This window comes from Pongo pygmaeus, chromosome 20 (assembly GCF_028885625.2).
Source record: "Pongo pygmaeus isolate AG05252 chromosome 20, NHGRI_mPonPyg2-v2.0_pri, whole genome shotgun sequence".
NCBI classification, from domain to species: Eukaryota; Metazoa; Chordata; class Mammalia; order Primates; family Hominidae; genus Pongo; species Pongo pygmaeus.
In genome coordinates, this window is record NC_072393.2 from 46,955,935 (window position 1) to 46,983,461 (window position 27,527).

General features: G+C 47.8%; 2 protein-coding genes across 11 annotated transcripts in view; both read left to right on the top strand.

Annotated features, from left to right (window-relative positions):
• Nucleotides 1-2,359, top strand: part of AXL (AXL receptor tyrosine kinase) — a 41,748-nt gene extending 39,389 nt beyond the window's left edge. For both annotated transcript variants that reach the window (XM_054466069.2, XM_054466070.2), the window contains one exon: nt 1,615-2,359. In XM_054466069.2, the coding sequence (XP_054322044.1) occupies nt 1,615-1,966 (352 nt within the window). In that variant the 3' untranslated portion in view covers nt 1,967-2,359. The remainder of the gene's footprint in view (nt 1-1,614) is intronic.
• Nucleotides 2,360-4,604: 2,245 nt separating this feature from the next.
• The window catches only part of HNRNPUL1 (heterogeneous nuclear ribonucleoprotein U like 1), a 44,575-nt gene continuing 21,652 nt past the window's right edge, over nt 4,605-27,527 (top strand). The window contains exons 1-7 of one of the 9 annotated variants that reach the window (XM_054466080.2): nt 4,605-4,733; nt 10,367-10,489; nt 14,230-14,383; nt 16,131-16,204; nt 18,288-18,427; nt 21,164-21,263; nt 23,245-23,357. In XM_054466080.2, the coding sequence (XP_054322055.1) occupies nt 10,372-10,489; nt 14,230-14,383; nt 16,131-16,204; nt 18,288-18,427; nt 21,164-21,263; nt 23,245-23,357 (699 nt within the window). In that variant the 5' untranslated portion in view covers nt 4,605-4,733; nt 10,367-10,371. The other 8 variants (XM_054466075.2, XM_054466072.2, XM_054466071.2 and 5 more) reach the window with 8 other exon arrangements.

Genomic DNA, 27,527 nt, shown 5'->3' on the forward strand with positions numbered 1-27,527 from the left:
CCTTTGGGACATGCACTCCCAGAGACTTCTCATTCCAGACTCCTGAGCACACCACGCTTCCCCCACATGCTCCTCAACACCTGAGACTCTCTGCAAAACCCTTCAGTTTGTTTTATTGGCCTTCTCCAGACTCAGGTCTCCTCTGAGATGTTTGCAGGATCCTTCAGGGAATGCTTATCAAACTTTGCAATATTGGAGCATGCGGAGAAGACCGTGACATTTAGCCAGCACTTTGAGGGTAAAGAGAGGATGACTTTAGGTCAGGAGGAGACAGCCTGGGGCGTCAGACTCCTCAGTCCACCTTGGGTACTCCAAGAGCTGAGAGGAGTAAAAATAACAGCTAACATTTTTATAGAACTGACTAGAAGGCACTGTTTTAGGTGCCTGGCATGTGTTAAATCATTTGGTCCTTACCACAGCCATATGATGTAGATAGGAATCATTATGATTCCCATTTTGCAGATGAGAAAACCCAGTCCTAAAGGGAGGGTAATTTATTTTTATTTATTTATTTGAGTCTCGCTCTGTCACCCAGGCTGGAGCGCAATGGCTCGATCTCGGCTCACTGCAACCTCCCAGGTTCTATCGATTCTCTTGCCTCAGCCTCCCAAGTAGCTGGGACTACAGGCGTGTGCCACCACGCCCAGCTAATTTTTTTTTATTTTTAGTAGAGACGGGGTTTCACCACCTTAGCCAGGATGGTCTTGATATCCTGACCTCATGATCCACCCGTCCCAGCCTCCCAAAGTGCTGGGATTACAGGCATGAGCCCAGTCTGGGAGGGTGATTTATTTGCCAAAGATTGCACAGCTGGTGTGTTTGTTGCCTATATCCCCAAATCAAGTAGTTTAAAACAACAAACGTTTATTATCTCACACAATTTCTGAAAGTTGGATACTGGGAACAGCTTAGCAGGGTGATTTTGGTTTAGGATTTCTGATGAAGTTACAAAGATATCACTGAGGGCTGCAGTCATCTGAAGGTTGGGACTGGGAAATTGCTTTCAAGGTGGCTTACTCACATGGCTACAGCAGGAGGCTTCAGTTCGTTGCCATGTGGACCCCTTTGTGGCACTGCTTGAGCTTACTCACAACATGGCAACCCAGGAGAAAGTGTGAGGAAGCCACATGCCTTTTATGACCTAGTCTCAGAAGTCACACACACCATCACTTCTGCCAAATCAGAAGCAAGTCACTAAGTCCTGCCCATGCTCAAGAGGAGAGGATTTATTCTCCGTCTTTTGCAGGGAGGAGGGTCAAAGAATTTATGGACCTATTTTAAACCAGCACAGCTTGTAAGGGGCATAGCCAGGCTTTGATGCAAGTCTGTTCTGGGGAGCTGGGAAGGTCTGTTCTAGCAAACCCTCATCAGAATACTACTCCATACCCAGACAGGTTTTCCGAGACCCTTCCCAGCTCCTGAGTCTCCCAGGACCCAACTCAGAAATTCTTGGGAATTCCCAAATCCCCATAGATGGCCTCAAACTGCTGAGGCTCCCTCTAACCCTCTAAAATGCCCCCAGTCCCCTGAGTGTCCTAAAATGTCCCCAGGCTCCCAGAATGCCCCCCTTCTGAGTCCCTGCTCAATCTCCCACCCCTCATTTTGCTGCCCTAGGTATGCCTTGATGTCGCGGTGCTGGGAGCTAAATCCCCAGGACCGGCCAAGTTTTACAGAGCTGCGGGAAGATTTGGAGAACACACTGAAGGCCTTGCCTCCCGCCCAGGAGCCTGACGAAATCCTCTATGTCAACATGGATGAGGGTGGAGGTTATCCTGAACCCCCTGGAGCTGCGGGAGGAGCTGACCCCCCAACCCAGCCAGACCCTAAGGATTCCTGTAGCTGCCTCACTGCGGCTGAGGTCCATCCTGCTGGACGCTATGTCCTCTGCCCTTCCACAACCCCTAGCCCCCCTCAGCCTGCTGATAGGGGCTCCCCAGCAGCCCCAGGGCAGGAGGATGGTGCCTGAGACAACCCTCCACCTGGTACTCCCTCTCAGGATCCAAGCTAGGCACTGCCACTGGGGGAAACTCCACCTTCCCACTTTCCCACCCCAGGCCTTATCCCCACTTGCAGCCCTGTCTTCCTACCTAACCCACCTCCATCCCAGACACGTCCCTCCCCTTCTCTGTGCAGTAGCATCACCTTGAAAGCAGTAGCATCACCATCTGTAAAAGGAAGGGGTTGGATTGCAATATCTGAAGTCCTCCCAGGTGTTAACATTCCAAGACTCTAGAGTCTAATGTTTAAAGAGTCTAGATTCAAAGGTTCTATGTTTCAAAGATGCTGTGAGTCTTTGGTTCTAAGGACCTGAAATTCCAAAGTCTCTAATTCCATTAAAGTGCTAAGGTTCTAAGGCCTACTTTTTTTTTTTTTTTTTTTTTGAGATAGAGTCTCACTGTGTCACCCCGGCTGGAGTGCAGTGGTGCAATCTCGCCTCACTGCAACCTTCACCTACCGAGTTCAAGTGATTTTCCTGCCTTGGCCTCCCAAGTAGCTGGGATTGCAGGTGTGTGCCACCACACCCGGCTAATTTTTACATTTTTTAGTAGAGACAGGGTTTCACCATGTTGGCCAGGCTGGTCTAAAACTCCTGACCTCAAGTCATCTGCCCACCTCAGCCTCCTAAAGTGCTGAGATTACAGGCATGAGCCACTGCACTCAACCTTAAGACCTACTGTTCTAAAGCTCTGACATTCTGTGGTTTTAGATTTTCTGGTTCTAACATTTTTGATAAAGCCTCAAGGTTTTAGGTTCTAAAGTTCCAAGATTCTGATTTTAGGAGCTAAGGCTCTATGGTTCTAGATGTTTATTCTTCTAGAGTTCAGAGTCCTTAAAATGTAAGATTATAGATTCTAAAGATTCTATAATTCTAGACATGGAGGTTCTAAGGCCCTAGGATTCTAAAATTTGATGTTCTAAGGCTCTGAGAGTCTAGATTCTCTGGCTGTAAGGCTCTAGATCATAAGCCTTCAAAATGTTCTAAGATTCTAATGTTCTAAATGTTCTCAAGTTCTAAGATTCTAATGATGATCATTTATAGTTTCTGAGGCTTTATGATAATAGATTCTCTTGTATAAAATCCTAGATCCTAAGGGTCGAAAGCTCTAGAATCTGCAATTCAAAAGTTCCAAGAGTCTAAAGATGGAGTTTCTAAGGTCTGGTGTTCTAAGATGTGATATTCTAAGACTTACTCTAAGATCTTAGATTCTCTGTGTCTAAGATGCTAGATCAGATGCTCCAAGATTCTAGAAGATTAAATAAGATTCTGATGGTCTGTTCTGTTTCAAGGCACTCTAGATTCCATTGGTCCAAGATTCTGGATCCTAAGCATCTAAGTTATAAGACTCTCACACTCAGTTGTGACTAACTAGACACCAAAGTTCTAATAATTTCTAATGTTGGACACCTTTAGGTTCTTTGCTGCATTCTGCCTCTCTAGGACCATGGTTAAGAGTCCAAGAATCCACATTTCTAAAATCTTATAGTTCTAAGCACTGTAGTTCTAAGACTCAAATGTTCTAAGTTTCTAAGATTCTAAAGGTCCACAGGTCTAGACTATTAGGTGCAATTTCAAGGTTCTAACCCTATACTGTAGTATTCTTTGGGGTGCCCCTCTCCTTCTTAGCCATCATTGCTTCCTCCTCCCCTCCTGTGGGAGTGTGCCCCCTTCAAGCCTGTGCAATGCATTAGGGATGCCTCCTTTCCCCCAGGGGATGGATGATCTCCCACCTTTCGGGCCATGTTGCCCCCGTGAGCCAATCCCTCACCTTCTGAGTACAGAGTGTGGACTCTGGTGCCTCCAGAGGGGCTCAGGTCACATAAAACTTTGTATATCAATGGGCTTCTGTCTCCTCTTGTCTCCTTTTAGCTGTGATGTGGCCCCATTCCCTGGCAATTCAGTTCCCCCATCAGAAAAAAGAAGGGCTTGGTGGGGTCTTGGAATTCTGTCCTCACTAGAGAGGGTAGAAATGAACATACAGATAGACAAAAAGACACACAAGCAAAGAGATACAAGTTCTCAGAAACCGCCAGTGAGGAACTGGCATACAGATCCAGGATCACAGACACACATACACACCGGTCCCCCGCAAAGTAACAGACATACCCAGGAGGACCTGGTCACAAATACAAAGAATGAAATTCTGGATCACAGACACACACACACCTGTCCCCCGGCAAAGTAACAGACACATGAATTAATGGACACACCCGGGAGGACCTGGTCACAAATACAAAGACTGAAATTCAGACGCATAGAGTAACACAGACACATAGAATTACACAGACACAAGCATATTTACAAACATGCTCAGGCAGATACCCGCCACGAATAGGAAGAGACACAGACCCAGAGTCAAGTGACACAAATACTCAAGAGACATGTAGAGTACAACAGGTACTCACAGCCCCGAACGTTCAGGCTGACATAGAAACACAGGCACAGAACACCTCCGATCATCACGGACCCACAAAGGGCCTCCAGCCAAGACCAGCCCACCGTGTCTGGCACGCACTCGCGAGCGGGCGTTCGCGGGTGTGGTCGGCAGCAAATGGAGAAACCCTTGGCAGCGCCCGGACGCCCTCCAGTGGCGGCTCCTGAGAACCGGGGACAGTTCAATCCGGGCCACAAACTTTTTTAGAACAAATCATTGTGGGAAGCTGGGAGGAGAGAGAGAGAGGAAGTCGGACGTGGGCGAGGGGCGGGGTGTCTGGACTGGAACCTCTGGGCCCACGTGAGTGTCTGTCCCGCTGCTGAGTGGGTGCTGTGTGTCTGGGTTGCTGTAGTGTTCGCTTGTAGTGCAACTATCCTGTGTTATCTTTATTATTCGATGCCGCCTGCCTCTGCGGACCGTAGTGGGCACATCTACACTGCAGCGGGGTGCCTTACCCAAAGCAGATCGGAATTGGGGCCGGGCGCGGTGGCTCGCGCCTGTAATCCCAGCACTTTGGGAGGCCGAGGCGGGCGGATCACTTGAGGTCAGGAGTTCGAGACCAGCCTGGCCAACATGGTGAAACCCCGTCTCTACTAAAAATACAAAAATTAGCCGGGCATGGTGGCGGGGACCTGTAATCCTAGCTACTCGGAAGGCTGAGGCAGGAGAATCGCTTGAACACGGGAGGCGGAGGTTGCGGTGAGCTGAGATAGAGGCCCTGCACTCCAGCCAGGGCAACAAGAGCGAGACTCCGTCTCAAAAAAAACGAACAACAAAAAAAAGAACTGGATGCGTCTGATCTGACGCACGCCTGTTTGTTTACGTCTGCGGGGTGTGCCTTTGTCTAAGCAGAGATAGTGTGTGGCTTCTGCGGGCTTAACGTGTGGCTCAGGAGGCAGTGGGCGTCTGCATCACGTATCCCGATTGCGTCTTATTCGAGTTTTGTTTTCTGAGTTAGAGGCGACAGGTGGTGGAGCGTTAGACACTGGGAAGCTCTGTGGCTTTTGTATCCCTGAGCGCGAAGGTTAATGAGGGATCCGTGGGGTTGAGCTTGTCGGTACAGACGCCAGACAGCCCGATTTACGGGAACAGCCGATTAGAGGATTCGGGAGAGCGGTCGGTGAACTTCTGGATGTCTTTCGGGAGGGGAAGGCTCTATGGTCGCGTGCAGAGCGCCCGTTCCACGTCAGGTACCCGACCATAGAGCAAGGCGGCCGCGGACTACCCAAAGGAAGGGGAGGCCGTGTCCTTTACAAATTGCTTCCCGTTGTTAGTCTAGTCTCTATAGCCAAACCGTCGGGACTCTCTAAAGTCAAAATTTTGCTTTTCCTAAAGGTCACCGGGTTCCTTCCAGATTACCAACTGTGTATCCACTTAATCTCTATTTCGTATACTTCCTCCTACAGCGAAATTTGTGAGGCCGTCCTCTGAAGCACGGCCAATCTGGTGAACTTTTCCTAAAACGAGCCATCTCTACCAGCTTTAGTGAGCTAAGACAATAACTGCGATTGGTGGGCAGATTGTTTTGAAACCGCCCTAACGGCAAGGGGCGGGCTCCTGGTGAATTCATCTCTTTCCGGTTTCTTAAAGGCAACCGGAAGGAGGGGTTTCTGCCGACCCTCCATTTGATTGGTTCTAGTGGTTTTACCCGCTCGGACTCCTCAAGGGGCGGGAGATGTAGACCAATCGGAATGTGTGTTATAGAGACACTTAGTTTGATGAAAGGACTGCGCAGGAAAGGCCGCGGGACGCTCATTCTGAGATCTCACCGTTGATTGGTCCAAATCGTTACTCCCTTATTTTAATTGGACCTTACGGCAGCCGGCGCGCGAGAGCTACCCAATCAGCACGCGCTCCGCCTCCTGCCTTTTCCCGCCCTCCGCTCCGGCCTCGGCTTCGACGTAGGCCAACGCTTCCTCCCCGGTAGCTCCTAGGCCTTCTCGTGGCCGTTGTTTTGAAAACCGCGCTCTGATTGGCTAGATTTCTGGGCCCGCGCCCGTTGCCCCATGCACTGACCAATTGGCACTCATGTTACATCGGACGAGGCACGAGTCAGGGGGGAGGCGGTGGCGGCGGCCATTTTGAGCCGCCGCCGCCATTGGAGTGGGCCCCCCCCCTTTCCCCCTTCGCCTCCTGACAGGAAAGGTTTAAGGGGGACAGAGCCCTGGGAGGCCGGGCCGGGCTCGGGGGCCACCCCGGGGGCCCGGGCCATGGATGTGCGCCGTCTGAAGGTGAACGAACTTCGCGAGGAGCTGCAGCGCCGCGGCCTGGACACTCGAGGCCTCAAGGCCGAGCTTGCTGAGCGGCTGCAGGCGGCGTTGGAGGCCGAGGAGCCTGACGACGAGCGGGAGCTCGACGCCGACGACGAACCGGGGCGACCCGGGCACATCAACGAGGAGGTCGAGACCGAGGGGGGCTCCGAGCTGGAGGGGACCGCGCAGCCACCGCCGCCCGGGCTGCAGCCGCACGCGGAGCCCGGCGGCTACTCGGGGCCGGACGGACATTGTGAGAGTGCGCGGGGCGGGGGCCGGGGAGCCCGGAGCCTGGGCCGAGGAAAGGGCTGTGGGACGCGGGAGTCCAGCGCCTGAGGTCGGGGAGACGACCTGAGGATCGGGGGATCCCGCTACCCGCCGCCGAAAAGGATCTGGGGACCAGGGCCCCGGCACGACCGGAGGGTGGATCCTGACACTCGGTGCAGGGGGGACACTGGGGGAGGGGCCTCTGGGTTTCGGAGGTGAGGGACGGGGGTGGCAGGGAGGATTCCGTACCGTAGGGATCGGAGACCGGAAACTGGTTTCTGGAGCCGAAGAGAGTCGGAAGAACAAGAGGTTTTCCGTTTGGGTTGGGGAGGGTCTCGAAAATGGGGATCCTAGGGTACGGAGCTCCGTGGGTTTGGCGGTCGTGCTAGCCCAGCGTGTGGGCTGGAGGGTGGGGAGCCGTGTTTCCAGGGTGGGGAAAGAATGTCCCGGTGTGCGGGGCTGCGAGAGTTTTGAGGAAGGAGGATCCTAGAATATGCCACTGGATGCGATCCTGGGAGTTCTCCTATTTGGGTACGGGGGTGGGTGGGTGAGGTGGAGGTGCTGGTGTCTGTGGCTGGGGAGGGTCTAGTGGACTCAGTGCTTTGGAGTTTGGCTAGTGAGCATTTAGGGGCTGCGGGAGATTGAACTAGGGGGCACCCCCATCTCTCTTCCGGGGCTGGAAGGCCACCTTTGAAGCAGGCACAGCCTGGACATTAGGTGCTGGGAGATCTGGGGACTTTCTGGTTGGCTTCTAGAAGAGGTATAGGGAGCCCTGGTGTCCAGAGGCTGGCGGGGGAGAGGATGCTTCCCTGGACAAAGGATCTAGGGGTCTAGAGCTAAGAAGACTGAGGGCAAATAACTCTTGGGCTGCTGCTGACTGGTCTGGAGCTAACTGTGGGGTTTTTGGAGAACGGGGGTAGCTGTGGGTGGGATGGGGGCAGATGAGTTGGTAACATTCCAAGTGGATGAAATATGTGGCGGGAGACAGAGGATCCTGTGTCCAGCACAGGAGTACGTATCTGGCTTAGCGAATATCGGGAGGGGGGAGGCCGTAGGGAGCAAAGAGAAAGAAACCTGTTGACTTCACTGGAGACCTCAGAGTGGAGTGTGGGGAATGTTTCTGGACCTGAGCGTCTCCAAGAGAAATCTCGTCGGTTCCCAGAAGCAGTTATTTGTGTACCCAGGGAGTGGGGGCCCTCGGGGAGCAGCACGGAACTCTGCATCAGCCAGGAGGTGTGACTGGGAATGGGTTCGGGTAGATCTGCGGTTCTCTGAGGAGAGAAAACCCTGATATGGGACGGAGTGAATCTTCAGTTAGAAAAAAAGCAGCTTTTGGGCCGGGTGCAGTGGCTCACGCCTGTAATTCCAGCACTTTGGGAGGCCGAGGCGGGCGGATCACGAGGTCAGGAGTTCAAGACCAGTCTGGCCAACATAGTGAAACCCCGTCTCTACTAAAAATACAAATATTAGCTGGACCTAGTGGTGGGCGCCTGTAGTCCCAGCTGCTCGGGAGGCTGAGGCAGGAGAATCGCTTGAACTTGGGAGGGGGAGGTTGCAGTCAGCCGAGATTATGCCATTGCACTCCAGCCTGGGCAACAAGAGTGAAACTCGGTCTCAAAAAAGAAAAAAGCAGCTTTCTTTCTCTTTTTTTTTTAATACAGATGGGGGTCTCGCTATGTTGCCCAGGCTGGTCTTGAACTCCTGGGTTTAAGTGATCTGCTCACCTTGGCCTCCTGAAGTGCTGGGATTACAGGTGTGAATCACTGCACCAGGCCTCAGGGCAGCTTTCTAGTAGGACTGGGAAATGGGGGGACTGGAAAGGTTAAGGAGTAAGTAGAAGGGGATTCTGGCATAAGAGTTTGTGGAGTTTTTCTGAAAAGAGGGCACCCACTTGGGGCTAAGGGGATGAGGAGAGAAATGAGGTAACAGAAGAGACAAGGTTTGGGATTGGAATTGGATACTTGTTCATAAGAGATAGTTTCCCGCAGGGGGATAACGCGAGTGTGGATTTGGGGTAGGCAGTGGCCTAGAGATTATCCAGGACCCAGGTGCTGGAAAGAGGACTTCCCATTGCAGAGACTTGTGAAGAAAGGAGTGGGCCTGTGTGCGTGTCTAGAGCAGGAGGGATCGTGGCAGGAATGCCTAGCAAGAAAGGGTAGTGGGGTAGTAGTGACCTGGTGGTCTGGCCAGAGAGTCGTCTCTGAGAGGAAAGTGAATTAGGTGCTTTGGAGCGTAGACTCTAGACTCAGACAGACTTCATTTCAAATCTGGCTTAACGATATTGGCAAGTCACTTCACCTCTGTGAGCCTGGTTTCCTTATGTGTAAAATGGGGTTAATCAACAAATAGTGTGTTCATAGCCCCTCCAACCCCTGGGGGGTGTTATGAATGAGATCACATGTGAAGGGCTTATCACTGGGCCTGCCTTTTATGAGAAGGGGGATGTTTTAGAGAATGGAGAAGGATCCTAGAGTCATAGCTTCTCCAGGAGAGGCTGCCTCTGTGAACACAGGAGAGAGATGCTGGGGAAGAGGCTTTGTGGGAAGAGGAGCATTGTGCTTGGAGCCTGGAAGCAGCAGAATAGTTTGAAAGGGCCTCATATTCCAATTAAGGAGATAATGCTATTTCTTTCTCTCTCCCTTACTTGCTACAACAAAGGCTTTGAGCCCCCTTCATGCCTCCCTTAAGCCCTCCTTCAAACTTGGTAAACAGACCGGTAGCAAACCACATGACCTGTGACTTTCCTCCCTTTGGGCTGCACCTGGTTTGTGCCCAGATGTATTTATCCTCTGAGAAGAAATCCAATCAGTTAGCAAGTGGCAGAATAGTCTCTCCTTCCCTTTGGTTCTGCCTCATGGCTCCTGGCATAGCCACTAGTAGGGCCCTTGGGGCCCTAACTGAGAGCTAGCCCCTGGGGAGGAGAGCCTGTATGCTGCCCATCCTAGCTTTTAAAGTTCTCTCTGGGTTTGGCTGCAAGGTTCTTGAGGGAATTTCTGGTTTTAGTTCCACCTCTGAGCTTTCACACGTGTTATCCCAACCCCAGTAACATTCTCCATTCTCGTGACTGAGTCATCACGTATGTATCCTTTGAATCAAGGCTTATCTGTTATTTTCCAGGTCCCTTTCTTCGCTCCTGGTACTACTTTGTAGCCTTCAACACAATCATATTAAATTTTTGTGTGTATTTGTTTTAAGATTTGTCTGTCTCACTAAACTGAAGGCTTCAGTGGGGCAAGCTTGTCTTCAGCTGTATCCCAGGCTCTGGAGTATAGTATGCACTCCATGAATAGTTAATATTATTACTCTTACCACTCTTAGTTGAGCTCCTGGACCTGCAGATGCCTTCTGGACCCTTTGGTCCAGGGTTCTCCATGAACTGCCCCTCTAACTGGCCATTTTTTATTTTGTTTTAAGATGCCATGGACAGTATTACCAGGCAGAACCAATTCTACGATACCCAAGTCATCAAACAAGAAAACGAGTCAGGCTACGAGAGGAGACCACTGGAAATGGAGCAGCAGCAGGCCTATCGCCCAGGTAGGAAAATACACATGGTTCATCTCTTTGGAGGGAAACAGAATCTACATGGAGCCTTTATCCTCTGCTTAGAGTGTGTCTTCCCAGAGAAACTATGCATCTTTTTTCTTGGGCAGTTCATCTAGACTTTGTCACTCTGGCAAGAATTGTTTAAAGGAAAGATCTCAGTCCTATTTCCAAGTGTTGGGAGAGGGGAGGTTCCATGGTATCTGTATAAAAGTGATGTTAGTATCAGCCGGGTGTGGTGGCTCACTCCTGTAATTCCAGCACTTTGGGAGGCCGAGGCAGGCGGATCACCTGAGGTCTGGAGTTTGAGACCAGCGTGGCCAACGTGGTGAAACCCGTCTCTACTAAAAATACAAAAATTAGCCAGGCATGGTGGCGGGCACCTGTAATCCCAGCTACTTGGGAAGCCGAGGCAGGAGAATCACTTGAACCTAGCAGGCGGAGGTTGCAGTGAGCCGAGATCGTGCCATTGCACTTCACTCAGTTTGGGCAACAAGAGTGAAACTCCATCTCAAAAAAAAAAAAAAAAGATGTTAGTATAAGCACCCTGGAGAGTTGAGACCCCTAGACTAATACTTGAATCTTATTTAGAATCTTAGAATGGGGGAGCCAGAAAGAGCCTTCTAAGTCTAATCTGGTATTTCTCATGTTCTGAAGATTATTATTTCAGGGGATATTATTAGGGGATTCTCAGAAAAGGGTTCCTTAACCAAATGTGTCTGGAAAATGTAGCATGTGCTATATCGTCTCTTGGAAATTCACTATGCTCGTTAGAACATTAAAGGCTCTGAGAAGTCCTGAATTAAAAAAAAAAAAAAAAGTGTGTGTCAGGCCTCAAGCCAGGTGCGCAGGCTCATACCTGTAATTCCAACACTTTGGGAGGCCAAGGTAGTAGGATCGTTTGAGACCAGGAGTTCCAGACCAGACTGGGCAACATAGTGAGACCCCTTCTCTACAAAAAATTTAAAAATTAGCCAGGCGTGGCTATGACTGACTACATGCACACACCTATAGTTAAAGCTACTCAGGAGACAAAGGTAGGAGGATCACTTGAGCCCAGGAGTTTGAGGCTGCTGTGAGCTATGATTGCACTACTACACTCCAGCCTGGGTGACAGTGCAAGACCCTGTCTCAAAAAAAAAAAAAAAAAAAAAAAACTAAAAAGAAGTAGATCAGGACGCAGTGGCTCATGCTTGTAATCCTAGCACTTCAAGAGGCCAAGGCAGGAGGATCACTTGAGCCTAGGAATCCAAGACTAGCCTGGCAACATAGTGAGACCCCTGTTGTCTTTAGAAAAAATTAAAAATTGCCTGAGCATGGTGACATGCCTGTAGTCCCAGCTACTCACAAGACTGAGTCAGGAGGATCACTTGAGCCCAGGAGTTCACGGCTGCAGTAAGCTATGATCGTGCACGGCACTGCAGCCTGGGCGACAGGAAGACCTTGCCTTAAAAATAAAAACAGGCCGAGTGCGATGGCTGTTACATGCCTGTAATCACAACACTTTGGGAGGCGGAGGTGGGAGGATTGCTTGAGTTCAGGAGTTCAAGACCAGCCTGGGCAACATAACCCTGTCTCTATAAAAAATAAAAATATTACCTGAGCATGGTTGCACATTCCTATAGTCCCAGCTACTCTTTTTTTTTTTTTTGAGACGAAGTCTCGCTCTTGTCCCCCAGGCTGGAGTGCGATGGTGTGATCTCAGCTCACTGCAACCTCCGCCTCTCGGGTTCAAGCAATTCTCCTGCCTCAGCCTCCCAAGTAGCTGAGATTTCAGGCACCTGCCACCACACCTGGCTAATTTTTGTATTTTTAGTAGTGACGAGGTTTCACCATGTTGGCCAGGCTGGTCTCAAACTCCTGACCTCAGGTGATCTGCCCGCCTCAGCCTCCCAAAGTGCTGGGATTACAGGCATGAGCCACTGAACCCGGCCAAGTCCCAGCTACTCTTGACCCTGAGGTGGGAGGATCGCTTGAGCTAGGAAGCTGAGGCTCCATGAGCCGTGATGGCAGCACTGCATTCCAGCCTGGGCAACAGTAAGCCTCTGTCTCCAAAAAAAAATTTTTTTTAATTAAATTTAAAAACCTTGTGTCTTCTTGGGCTGGTGTTGCTGAAAATATTTTTTTTAATAAAAAATAGACAAAAAACCTTGTGTTGTATTGTTTAAACTTAGGATTTCCCAAGCATGTTAAGTATATATCTTTACAGAACAAAGTTCCCCATGATGCCAACTCTTCCTTCCCTTTTTTTTTTTTTTTTTTTGAGATGGAGTCTCGCTCTGTTGCCCAGGCTGGAGTACAATGGTGTGATCTCCACTCACTGCAACCTCCGCCTTCCAGGTTCAAGTGATTCTCCTGCCTCAGCCTCCTAAGTAGTTGGGACTACAGGTGTGCCACCACACCCAGCTAATTTTTTGTGTGTTTTTAGTAGACATGGGGTTTCACCATGTTGGCCAGGATGGTCTCAATCTCCTGACCTCGTTCTCTGCCTGCCTCGGCCTCCCAGAGTGCTGGGATTACAGGTGTGAGCCACCGCGCCTGGCCTCTCCTCCCCATTTTATAGATTGAGAAGTTGGCTTGTCTGATGGCAGAGCTCTGGGGCTAGAACCTAGCATACTTGCTCCCCGGCTAGTCCTCTTGGTTAATAAGCAGCATTCCTTATCATTTGTGCCTTACTATTTGGAAAGCAGGGTCCCACTATTGAGAACTGATGGAGCCCGGACTGACCCCCAGTTTTGTGCTGCTTTTACTGTGTTGTGGCCCCCCAGTGCCTTTTCTTAGTGTATCTGGTTGATTTTGTCTAATGCCATTCTGGTTCATCCACAAAGTTAAATCCCCAGACATTTCTTGTGGGTGGCTCAGAACTTTACTGAATGTAGGTTAAACTGCAGATTTGTGTCAGGCTCTGTGAGACTTGTAGGATCATTCAGCCACAGGAGAATATTTTCTGTGCCGTTATCCACAGACATTCATCAGGAGCCCTGTGTGAGCCCAACCTATTGCTGGGAACCAGGGAAGCTCTCTTCAGGATGGCTGAGCACCATCCCGGCCCTAGAGAACCAGGAGACTTTTCCGAGAGATGTGGTCCACATGCCAAAGCTGGGGAGTGATCCAGAATGGTCTGGGGTTGAATGCAGAAATGAGTAGATGTGAATGAGCTTCAGCATCAGGGATTAATGCTGTGGGATAAATGATGGTAGCCTACATCTATGGTTTGCTCTTGGTTAGGCACTGATTCCTGGAGTCTGCCTGAGACTAGGACTTACCCGTGATCCACAGCACAGTATCCCATCCTGACTTTCTGTTAATGGTATGACTTAAAGAGGTTATTGCACCTATAGGATGGCTTAACCGGAGTGATTCTGGCCTCTTTTGGTAGGGTAACTAAAGCCCGTAGAGTTAGCTGCAGGACCACAGTATCCTGTTGAATTCATCTTCTTCCCCTCCCTTGCCAGACTGAAGAAGCTTTGTTAAGAACTAAGGCGGAGAGGTTCTTTGGGAAGAGAAATTGGAGAATTTAGGATCATGGCATCTCAGATCCTAACCCTGTACTCCAGTACGGCCTTCTTGGCTGGCTCAGCAGGCTTCTGTTGAACTCAGCAAGCCGCCTGTGCCCAGCCCTTCATCACTGTAGTGAGGATCCTGCTCACATCTCCCAAGGGAAAAGGGACCAGAAAAGTGATAGCTGGGGAGCTTGTGAGTGTCTTGACCATCTGAATTTGTCCTGACAATAGAAATGAAGACAGAGATGAAGCAAGGAGCACCCACCAGCTTCCTCCCGCCTGAAGCTTCTCAACTCAAGCCAGACAGGCAGCAATTCCAGAGTCGAAAGAGGCCTTATGAAGAAAACCGGGGACGGGGGTACTTTGAGCACCGAGAGGATAGGAGGTGGGTGTATGAGGCAGCAGTCATCCTTGCTCTGGTAGGTCCCTATATCCATAGCCTCGTGCTTGCTGGGGACATTTGCACTAACCTAGAGGGGCTGAGTAGAGATTCCCTCTGCTTTCACACTCTTCCTGTCCCTTCCCGTACTTACTACCAGATTCAGCTTTCCTAAACTTTTGGTCCTTCCCCCAGTTCCTCCCTTCTTACCTGCAGGGTAACTTCTAAATGTCTTAGACTTTCACGTGTGAGATGCCAGCCTGCCTCTTCTGTCCTTTGCCTTACTGCCCCTGCAGTCAGCTGCTTGATAACCGTAATGAAAGAAAGATCTGTTTTCTAACACTACTCCCAAACACACATCCTCTTCCCATTCATCCACTCGTTCAGTCAGCTCTCACAGTGCTGTCACGAAGTGCCCACTCTTGGGCTGGACACTAGCAACATACAGATGGACAGTGGGTTTTGCCTTCTGTTTTTCCAGTATGGGGACTCAGACACATACACAAGTAAGTCACAACCTCTGAGGTGAGTAGTCAGGATGCAGGTGAGTTTCAGGAGTTCAGAAGAGGGAGCAGCCTCTGCTTTGGTCATTTCCCTTCCCTAACAAGCCCTTCCCTCCTTTCCCTCCAGACCAAGTCCTTCCCTTCCCTCCTTCCTTCCTTCAGTTCCTGTCTGAAGCCTTTTGCAATTATGAAAACTAGGAATGGCCACTGTACTCATCTGGACTAGTCATCTGACATTCTATTTCCTATCTGGCGGAGTCCACCTTCTAACTAGCTTGTTACTCTCTTGAGACAGGGCCTGGATCTCACAGGCTATGATTTAAGTTAGGACATGGAGCCCACCTCATATGGGGTTCTTCCACTGCCTCCCACAGAGCAGAAGCCTGGAAGCTACTTACTGATGGAGAGCAAAGGAAGAACACTCGCTCTGATCCTGGGCTGGCAGGGAAAGTTTCCTAGAATGGACTTAACCTGTGATGAGCACAGCTCATCCGTGTTAGCACTGGCCTGGCGAGGCCAGAGGGGCCCTCTACCAGAGGGAAGCCTGCTGCTGGGAGAGTCAGCAGCCAAATGGGCATGGGCTCCCCATCTGTGCATGCAGTGCACTGCAACTACCCAGACTGTCCAGGCAGGACCCTGAGTGTTAGACTCTACCTTTCTACCCTTCTTCCTCATTCCTGTACAGCAGAAACCAACAGTGTTAAGTCCCTTTTTTAGTGTTTTGGTAGGAAAATGAATATCGTTTATAATTTAGGACACTGAAAAAAATGGGTCATCTCAAATTCTTACAGATGTAGGATTTTAAGAAGCCTGGTACATGGATATATAGTAATTATTGGGATTTATCTAGGCTCTTGCACATTCCCCTTCCTGGCCAGCACCCTTTTGGGATACCACAGCCTCCAAACAGTAATAGGGATCAGGGTGGAAGTGGTTGTCAACATGCAGAGGGTATGGATCAGAATCTTAGGGTGTAAAAAAAGAGTGAAGAAATTCCCTAAATGATTCTGATGCCCCGCTTCAGCAGAGCATGCCTTCTCCAATCCCTGTCTCCATCGTAGGAGTTGACGGTCATTGCTCTCCTTGCAAGGATGTAGGGTTTCAGAGTTCTTTTGCACACCTCTGTGGAAGGAAATGGAGATTCAGGAAGCAGTCTGGAGGCCACTCATAGATTACAGCAGAACATTCATTTTCTTTCCTTTGTGCTCATCCATTGTTCTTGTGTGACTTAACCCCTGTTTCTAATACAGGGGCCGCTCTCCTCAGCCTCCTGCTGAAGAGGATGAAGATGACTTTGATGATACCCTTGTTGCTATTGACACTTGTAAGTCTTTGGAGTGTGCATCTAATTCTGCCTTACAGTCAGTATGGGGAAATTGTGGTTTTGACCTTCACCAGAATCCCTGCCTGGCACCGTCCAAAGACACTGTTAGTCCACACGTGAGACACAGCTCTGGAGCAAGAGTACTGGTTTGGAGGCAAAAGACCTACTCCCAACTCTAGCAGTGGGACCCTGGGCAAGTCATTCTACTTCTCTGAGCTTCCCTTCAGGAAGGAGTAAATCTGCCATAATAACCTCAGAGGATTTTCAGGGAGACTCCTCAGTGGATATAGGAGCAGTTTGGAAAACCCTGAACCGCCCTGTACACACAGGGGTTGTCATCTCATCAGGAAGGGAATCTGAGTGCAGCTGGGGAAACTTAACTCTTTGACAACCAGTTCCCATTTCCATCAGCTGCTCACGTTCCTGGTGAAACCAATGCCACTGTGTCCTGTGAGGCACTAACCTGGCCCGCCCTGCTGTCTGTCCTCCAGTTCAGTTTTCTTTCCACTGGATAAGTGGCTTTCACCTTCACTGTGCATCTGAGCATTTGGAGGAATTATTATAAAGGTCCTTCGCTCAGACCTCCTAGTCAGAGTCTAAGTGGTAGAGCCTATGAATCTAAATTTTTACATGCACCCAGAAGCCCAGTCAGGTCTGAGAACACTGCACTTCTCAACAGAGCAGAAGATAAGCAGCAATTTATTCATCTATTTCTACAGAAGCTTATGTTTATAAAGCACTGGCTACATGCTTTAATAAGAGATAAAAATATACACAATCTCTGATATCACAAGCTCTCGAAGACAAAATCTACCCAGAGTAGAGGTAAACATTGTTTAAAAAGTGTTGGGTGGCAGTGGTTCATGAGGCAGCGTCTGATGAAATGCAAATGTACAGATCATGGCGGTCAGCCTTCAGAGAAAGGAGAGCGCCTCATGGGAGGGATGGTCAGGAAAGGCTTTCTTGGAGGCCTGACTGGCTCCTTGAATATTGAGAAGGGTAAGAGCAACAGTAGGAGAGTCCTAGGCCCATGAAAGGAATTAGGAGCCTATGGGGCACCTGGGCATTGGTTCCTGGGTGGCAGGTGTGGATCAGGGTCAGATCCCTGTATAGCTATTGGAAACAGAAGTCCAGTTCCCAAATTGATAGAATTAGCACAGAGGGCGGTAGGAATATGTGGTGGTGGTGATTAACCTTTTTGTATTCTAAAAACTAGTTTGAGCCTGGGTAACATGGCGAAACCCTGTCTACGAAAAATATAAAAATCACCCAGGCATGGTGGCATATCCCTGTAGTCCCAGCTACTCAGGAGGCTGCGGTGGGAGGATGGCTTAAGCGCAGGAGAACAGAAGTTGCAGTGAGCCGAGATCATGCCTTCGTACTCCAGCCTGGGTAACAAAGCGAGACCTTGTCTCAAAAAAAAAATAATTTGAAACTGCTGAGGATATGGACCCTATCCCTAGCAAATACACATCCCCACCAAAGACATTCGTTGACAATTTCTGAGGATACCCCTGAAGCCCATCCTTGGATCCCACCAGATAAAGAACCCCAGTTCCTCTCTGAGGTCATACAGGCCAATTTGCAGTACTCCACATCCTCCCTACTCAAAAGGAGAGAGGTTGGGGGTGTGCTGGTTCCTTTTGAAACTGCCCCCATGATGTGTTCACTTGTGTACTCCTGGTCAGCACTTGGGGAACTTCCCTCTGCCTGTTTCTTTCTTAGGACTTTTAAAACATCAGCCAGGACTAGCGTGGTGGCTCACGCCTGTAATCCCAGCAGTTTGGGAGGCCGAGGCAGGTGGATCACCTGAGGTCGGGAGTTCAAGACCAGCCTGGCCAACATGGAGAAACCCTGTCTCTACTAAAAAATACAAAATTAGTCAGGTGTGGTGGTGCATGCCTGTAATCCCAGCTACTCAGGAGGCTGAGGCAGGAGAATCACTTGAACCCAGGAGGCCGAGGTTGCGGTGAGCCATGATCACACCATTGCACTCCAGCCTGGGCAAAAAGAGTGAAACTCTGTCTCAAGAAAACAAAACAAAACAAAAACATCAGCCAACTGTGGGCATTTTCCTTCACAGATAACTGCGACCTCCACTTCAAGGTGGCCCGAGATCGAAGTAGTGGCTATCCGCTCACAATTGAGGGCTTTGCATACCTGTGGTCAGGAGCCCGTGCCAGCTATGGGGTCAGAAGGGGCCGTGTGTGCTTCGAGATGAAGGTGAGTAGGAGCAAGAGAAGGGGAAGGGACAGAGAAGTCCATCCACTGTAATATCCTGATACCAGCCACCTTGGTCAGAGCTACAACTGCAAAAGAGATTGGATTGTGCAATACCGTGTCCAAGCAGACAAAACTGTGATGAACTCAAGAGAACTACATCATTGCTAAATATCATATCAGAAAAACATGCCAACCATACATTGCTTCATCAAGCAGATATTTCCTTGGTGAGATTTGACGCAGGTATTATGTAGTCAGCCAGTGTAGTGATGACATGTTTGTAGAACTGAGAAAAGAAGTTGTTTGGAAGAAAAGTGATCTAGAAAGTATAGACTCAGATGTCACTTATTAAAGGGAGGCCAGAGGGAGAACAGGGCAAAGAACTGCCAGCTTAGGCCAGCCTCTGCTGTCATCTCTCCACAGTTCCATGTCAAGTTATGTTTATGAAAATAATACATGCTTATGTTTAACAAAAGTTTAGACAGCACAGAAGAGTACAGGATAAAACAGGTTATTCTCGCCAGGCGTGGTGGCTTTCGCCTGTAATCCCAGCACTTTGGAAGGCCGAGGCAGGTGGATCACAAGGTCAGGAGTTCAATACCAACCTGGCCAAGATGGTGAAACCCTGTCTACTAAAAATATAAAAAAATTAGCCGGGCATGGTGGCGGGTGCCTGCAATCCTAGCTATTCAGGAGGCTGAGGCAGAGAATTGCTTGAACCCAAGAGGCAGAGGTTGCAGTGAGCCGAGATCACGCCACTGCACTCCAGCCTGGGCGACAGAGTGAGACTCCGTCTCAAAGAAAAAAAACAGGTTATTCTCATGTCCTCTCAGTTCCCATCCTACCATCCTACTCCCTGGAGGGAACTTCTGTGTTAAGAATTTCTTACCTGTGGTTTGTGTATCCAAACTTACTGATGATAGCTAATACATATAGAGCTCTTTGCATGCACAAGATACAGCACCAAGCTCTTTACATGGATTATCTCCATTAATCCTCACAGTACCATCTGGAAACAGGTACTGTTAGCCCCAGTTTTTAGAGGTAGAAGCTGAAACACAGAGGGTTATATTTTATTGACCAAGACACCATTGATGTAAGTTGCACATTATTTTATGTACCTCTCATAGAGAAACACTGCAACTAAATAAACTATGCAGTGTTTTCTTTTTTTGTTTGTTTTTGTTTTTGTTTTTGAGATGGAGTTTCACTCTTGTTGTCCAGGCTGGAGTGCAGTGGTGCAATCTTGGTTTACTGCAACCTCTGCCTCCCGGGTTCAAGCAATTATCCTGCCTTAGCCTCCCCAGTAGCTGGGATTACAGGCATGTGCCACCATGCCCGGCTAATTTTTGTATTTTTAGTAGAGATGGGGTTTCTCCATGTTGATCAGGCTGGGCTTGAACTCCTGACCTCAGGTGATCCGCCTGTCTTGGCCTCCCAAAGTGCTGGGATTACAGGCGTGAGCTGCCGCACCCAGCTTACACAGTGCTTTCTCATCACATTTATTGTAAAATGGATCCTGATTTCAGAGATTTTAAAATGTGTGTCTGAAAAGCCAGTGAGGCCACAGGTAGATACGGATATTCGGCAGTCTAGTCTTTTAATACGAAATTAAGTGAGAAGGCTTTTTTTTTTTTTTTTTTTTAACTTAATACTGTATCTTGGACATTTTTCCATAGCAGTACATTAGCCCAATGTACTGCTTTGCTCCTTGTTTTTTTGTTTGTTTGTTTGTTTTGTTTGTTTTGTTTTGTTGACAGAGTTTCACTTGTTACCCAGGCTAGAATGCAGTGGCGCAATCTCTGCTCACTGCAACCTCTGCCTCCCGGGTTCAAGCGATTCTCCTGCCTCAGCCTCCCAAGCAGCTGGGATTACAGGTGCACGACGCCACGCATGCCTAACTTTTTGTATTTTTAGTAGAGATGGAGTTTCACCATGTTGGCCAGGCTGGTCTCGAACTCCTGACCTCAGGTGATCCACCCACCTCGGCCTCCCAAAGTGCTGGGATTACAGGCGTGAGCCACCGTGCCCTGTCTGCTTCGCTCTTTTTAACTGTTGCATCATATTTTGTGGCATGGATATACCATAATCAGTGCCTTATTGATATTTTTTCTGATATTAAAATATATATATATGCACGTATATACATCCAATGCTGCACAGAATGTTGCATATACAAATACATTCACACATACATAGACATACTTGTCCACATATTAGTGTATCTATAGGATGCTGAGTTATAGAGCATGTGCATTTACGGGGTTTTGTTGTTTTTTTCTTTTAATGTTTTTGTAAAGATGGGGTCTTGCTATGTTGGCCAGGCTGGTTCCTAACTCCTGGCCTCAAGCCATCCTCCTGCCTTGGCCTCCCAAAGTGTTGGGATTACAGGTGTGAGTCACCATCCCCAGCCATTTACGGTTTTGATAGAGACTTCTGGATTGCCCTCTAAAGACACTATAACAGTTTATCTTTCTACCAGATGTTACAAGAGTCTCTTACACTAAAAGATAACTGTATTTTGAAATGCCTGTCTCTGTGGCCCTGTACTCTACTGATCCCTTTGGAGGCCCTGGCTTCGGTTCAGCAGGCTTTTCAGAGCTGCTTAAATGCTTCTTCTCCAGCAAGAAAAGCCATTGCTATTTTTTAATGCCTGATATGCTTCCCTCCTATATTGGCTCATAACCTACGGCCTCCAGAGAAGCAACCCTGAGCCCTTTTGTCCTCTTTCCTCAGATCAATGAGGAAATCTCTGTGAAGCACCTTCCGTCTACAGAGCCTGACCCCCACGTGGTCCGTATCGGCTGGTCCCTGGACTCCTGCAGCACCCAGCTAGGTAAGGAGGGGTCAGCTATGCAGTCCAGAGAATAGAGTGACTGTCCCTACCCTTGGATTTTCAAGGCTCCTAAGCTTCCTTTTCTAGCGTCAGACTTAGAATAGAACTAGGCTGAAGTGGAACAGGTACAAGGATTAGGTATATGCCACTGTCTCTGTCATGCTGTATTCAACTGAGAGGACTATGGTCATGAAACAACTTTTCTTTGAAGAATCAATTCTTATCCTTCATCTTTTAGGAGAGGTTTCAAAGTTCTCTTTAGGAATCTATTCCCTTTCTGTAAAAAGGATCAGTGTCTCCTGCCCTTAAACCAAGCTGCAAATAAGTTCCCAAGCTCCATTAAGTTCTGTCTCTATTTTCTGTCTGGAGCCTAACCTAGAGGAAAAAGGGGAGCAGAGACCAGTGAGGCCAGGGCTAGTTGAGAGAGGGGCAGGGGCTGCCTATTGAAAGGTTTTGAATTTTGCAGGTCCCCAGGCTTCAATGACCTTCTAGTCCCAAGTGACTGATTATTCTGACCAATGCTGACACCTTCTGCCTTCCGTTTATGATCATACAAACGTTCCAATTATGAAAATAATATGTGTTGCTTATAAGAATTCAGGCCATACAGAAAGGGAAAAATGAAAATCCTTCCTAAACCTGTAAGATAAACTAACCAATGTTAACATTCCATTTGTAGTCTTCTGGACATTTTTTTTTTGTACATATTCAAACTGGATCACATTAGGACTACTTTGTATAGCCTTGTTTTAATGTATGATGGGCATATATTTGTAAATAACTGCAGCTTTTTGACTACTGCATAATTTTCCATTTTATAGTTGCATTATTTAACAAGTCCCCTTCTGTAGCTCATTTAAATTTATTGCAAATTTTTGCTGTTTTAACACTTGAGCCATTATCCTGGTCCATAATTGCCTGACCACTTAAGACTAATCTTTAAAAGTAGATATATTCTCACTCATAAGTGTTTGTTTAAAAAATGTGTTCACATGGACTTAGAGAGTGGAATAATAGATAATGGAGACTCAGAAGTGTTAGGGGGTAGCAAGGGGGAGGAGCATGAGAAATTGGTTAATGGATACAATGTACATTTTTTAGGTGATGAACACCCTAAAAGCTTGACCACTATGCAATCTGTGCATGTAACAGAATTGCACATGTACCCCATAAATTGGTACCTCCTCAAAAAGGTAGATATGTTAGCACACACAAAAAAAAGTATACAGTTTTCATTTCCATATGTGTTAGCACTTTTTATTTACGACTCATAGGTCATCTCATCTTATTTCTGTCTCCATTTTGAGATGTAGGTGGTGGCAGTTGATAGGGATGGGGAAACAGCCCAGAAGGGTCAAGCACCATATCCAGGGTCACATAGCTGGTTTGTAGCAGAACCAGCCCTGGCATTCATGCTTGTCAGCCCCTGCTTTTCTAGCAGCATACTCTTTGGGTTCTGCCAGGAATCTCTAACTCAGGTGTCAGCCAGAGCCCTTGGGATCTCTCAGTCATATCACTTCAGCACCCAGTTCTGTATCCTGAGGAAATCCAGTACCTTTCCCAGGGGTCAGTCCTCATGGTCTCCAGGAGCAAAATCCAGCCCCTTCACTGATTTCTACCACGAGTAGACTGGACTGAATATTGGGTGTCACAAGGAAGGGTTGCATCTGAGCATACAGCCATTCTCCTCCATCCCAGCTCCTGTCTTCCTTTCCTCCCTTTCTTTTCAAATTCTCCCTTCTGTGCAGAGTAATTCAGTTGAGCTCCTACTCCCAGACTGGACAATGAAACCCATCAAGCCCTTCAAGTTCTACATCATTAAGGGCTTCCTTTCACCCTTCCCCATCCCTATTTTAAAAAGGCAGCTGATTAATAAAACCAGTAAAGAAAATGATTTTTTTCTTCAAAAAGTATGTGGCAGCCATTGAGGCTGTTATGACCATCGCAGGTTTAACCTGCCTTTGCCTATTTCTTCCGTCAGGCGAAGAGCCTTTCTCCTATGGCTATGGAGGCACTGGGAAGAAGTCCACCAATAGCCGGTTTGAAAACTACGGAGACAAGTTTGCAGAGAACGATGTGATTGGCTGCTTTGCGGTGAGTGCTAGCAGCCTGTGGGAGTTGGCAGAACCAGATGTTGGGCTACAGACGTCTTTTTCAGGATACCTCTATCCATTGTCTGCCCCATATCCAGCCACTCTCGCCATACTTCTTTGTCTCTGCTTGACAGACTGGAATGTTTACTGTCATTTTGTGGGAAATTCTGTCATTCTATCTCCTCTGGTCTTGTGTGCAAAGTTTTCAGATGACACCCTGAAGAGGTTTGGGGACTTCAGGTGTGCATAGCCTTCCTCCATTCCTAGGTACCAGAGTAACATTTTCTAAACAAACCTAGGAATTTCTTATCTTTCATTGCTAGGAAATAGACTGTCTGCTCTTGAAGGCAGTGGTATTGGCTCTTGCCCCATGTTGGCATCATCTTATCCCAAAACTTCTCCCTTTCTTCATCTCACATTGGTTGAGCCAGGCTTCCTACAATGCACTGCCTTCTGGAAGAGTAGAGATGATGCAAAACAGAACAGCTGCTGCTGCCATACTTCAGTCTTTGAGAGCAGTGACCAGCAGTCACCATGCTGTGCAATATGGCTGTCAGCTCTGGGCTGGACTCCCTGGACCCAGTTATGTTCTTCCATTCAAGCCCTGGGCAATTTACCCTACTTGTTTTTCAGTTCCCTCTAAATGAGAATCTTTGCATCTACCTCAGAATTTTGTGTGGAGTCATTAAGTTAATCCATTAAAAGCACTTATAATAATGCCTGACACACAGTAAGTGCTCAGTAAATACCACTTAATACTGTTAACATTAGGAGTTAGATGTTTGTAAAATGTGCCGTAAGGCCCCAGAGGAAGTGACCACCCAGATGGATTCATCCTCTGAAGCTTATTCTTTTGCCCTCCTTCATATTTGTACACACGTACTCGTCCTTCTTCTTTTTTATTTATTTATTTATTTTTGAGATGAAGTTTTTCGCTCTTGTTGCCCAGGCTGGAGTGCAATGGTACGATCTCGGCTCACCACAATCTCCGCCTCCTGGGTTCAAGCGATTCTCCTGCCGCAGCCCCCTGAGTAGCTGGGATTACAGGCATGCACCACTACACCCAACTAATTTTGTATTTTTAGTAGAGACGGGGTTTCTCCATGTTGGTCAGGCTGGTCTCGAACTCCCGACCTCAGATGATCTGCCCGCCTCGACCTCCCAAAGTGCTGGGATTACAGGTATGAGCCACCACGCCTGGCCCCTTATTCTTTTTTTAACTTTGAGATAAATTCAAACTCAGGGAAAAGCTTGAGAGTAAAGAATTCTCATAGGGCCTTATCCAGATTCTAACATTTGCCACATTTGCTTTACCGTTTTCATGTTTATGGTATACATACACATAGAGAGTTAACTCTTCAACAACGTGTTTGAATTGCACTGGTTCACTTACGTGCAGATTTTTTTCAATAAATATACTGGAAACTTCTTTGGAGATTTGCAACAATTTGAAACAACAGACATAGCCTAGAAATATCGGTAAGATTAAGAAAAAGTTAAACATGTCATGAATGCATAAAACATAAGTAGGTACTAGTCTGTTTCATCATTTACTAGCATAAAATATCCACAAATCTATTATAAAAAGTTAAAACTTATCAAAACTTGTGCACACAAACACAGACTCTACATGGTACCATTCACAGTTGAGAGAAATGTAAACAAACATAATAGACAGTATTAAATCATAACTGCTTTTATTTTTTTTTTGAAGACAGATTCTTTTCTCTGTCACCCAGGCTGGAGTCTCGTGGCGCAATCTCGACTCACTGCAACCTCCGCCTCCGGGGTTCAAGTGATTCTTGTGCCTCAGCCACCCGAATAGCTGGGATTACAGGTGTGCACCACCACGCCTGGCTAATTTTTGTTTTTTGTGTGTTTGTTTTGTTTTGAGACGGAGTCTTACTTTGTTGCCTAGACTGGAGCACAGTGGTGCAATCTCGGCTCACTGCAACCTCTGCCTCCCGGGTTCAAGCGATTTTCCTGCCTCAGCCTCCTAAGTAGCTGGGATTACAGGTGCACGCCACCATGCCTGGCTAATTTTTGTATTTTTAGTAGAGATGGGGTTTCGTCATGTTGGCTAGGCTGGTCTTGAACTCCTCACCTTAGGTGATCCACCCGCCTTGGCCTCCCAAAGTGCTGGGATTACCAAGTGTGAGCCACTGCACCTGGCCTAATTTTTCTATTTTTAGTAGAGATGGGGTTTCACCGTGTTGGCCAAGCTGGTCTTGAATTCCTAACTTCAAGTGATCTGCCCACCTCGGCCTGCAAAAGTCCTGGGATTACAGGCGTGAGCCCCCAAGCCCAGCCAACTGCATAAAATTAACCAGCACATACTGTAATAATTTTGAAGCCACCTCCTATTGCTAATGTGGTGAGCTCAATTGTTGCAGGTTTCTACTTAAAACACTGTGTGTCATACATCTTCACGTGAGCAGTTCTTTTCAGTAAATTGTGTATCACAGTAAAAGGTGATCTCTCGCAATTCTTGTATATTTTTTAATCGTGTCACTGCAATATCACGAGCCTTGAGTAGCACCATGGGATCCATACGAAGTGCCACTAGTGATGCTGGAAGTGTTGCTCAGAAGCAGAAAAAAGTTATGATATTACAAGAAAAACTTGAACTGCTTGATATGCACTATAGATTGAGGTCTGCAGCTGTAGTTGCCTGCCATTTCAAGATTAATCCGGCATAAGGACCACTGTAAACGAAAAAAAGAAAAAATTCCCAAAGCCATCACTACTGCTGTGCTAGCAGGTGCTAAATCCTTGCACTTTTTATCATATATTGAAAATGCAAGGCCAGACACTGTGACTCACACTTGTAGTCCTAGCACTTTGGGAGGCCAAGGTGGGCAGATCGCTTGAGCCCAGGAGTTCAAGACCAGCTTGGGCATCATGGCGAAAACAAACTTTTAATATTTTATAAACATAAAAATTAACTGGGTGTGGTGATGCACGCCTGTAGTCCCAGATACTCAGGAGGCTGAGGATCGCTTGAGCCCAGGAGGCTGCAATGGGCTATGATTGCCCCACTGCACTCCAGCCTGGATGACAGAATGAGACTGTCTCAAAATAAATAAATAAAACTGCAGCTTTTGTGTAGGTACAGAGTTGCTATAAGAAAGGCATACCTGCTGGGCGCGGTGGCTCACGCCTGTAATCCCAGCACTTTGGGAGGCCAAGGAGGGCAGATCACGAGGTCAGGAGATCAAGACCATCCTGGCTAACACAGTGAAACCCCGTCTCTACTAAAAATACAAAAAACCAGGCATGGTGGCAAGTGCCTGTAGTCCCAGCTACTCGGGAGGCTGAGGCAGGAGAATGGCGTGAACCTGGGAGGCGGAGCTTGCAGTGAGCCAGGATTGCGCCACTGCACTCCCGCCTGGGCAACAGAGCGAGACTCCGTCTCAAAAAAAAAAAAAAAAAAAAAAGGCATACCTATAGGCTATAATTCAAGAAAAAGTGAAGTCATTATATATGACAACATAAAGCAAAAGAAAGGAGAAAGATCTAAAGCTGCTGAATTTAATGCCAACAAAGGATGGTTTAATAACTTTAGAAAGAGGTTTGGCTTAAAAATTGTTAACAGGAAAGGCAGCTTCTGCCAACCAAGAGGCAACAAACAAGTTCCCAGGCATCATTAAGGTATAATTGAAGAGAAGCGATATCTGCCTGAACAGATTTTTAATGCCAAGTGCAGTGGTATGATCTCAGCTCACTGCAGCCCCCGCCTCCCCAGTTCAAGCTATTCTACCTCAGCGACCCAAGTACCTGGGATTACATACTTGCGCCACCACAACTAGCTAATAATTTGTATTTTTTGTGGAGATGGGGTTTCGCCAAACTCCTGAGCTCAAGCAATCCGCCCTCCTTGACCTCCCAAAGTTCTGGGATTATAGGCCAGAGATACCACGCCCAGCAATTCTTTCAGATTGATGATCAGGACTGTTGTTACTTATAAAGCTGGTAACTCTCAAACTCTGAATCCTCAACACCAGTTGCCAGTCATTTGGTTGTACAACAAGAAGGTGTAGACGATGAAAATCCTTTTTCTAGATTGGTTCCATTGATGCTTTGTTTCTGAAGTTAGGAAATACCTTTCTAATATGTGGTTCACTTTTAAAGTTTGTTTGATATTGGAGAATGCCACCAAGAACCCCATGAG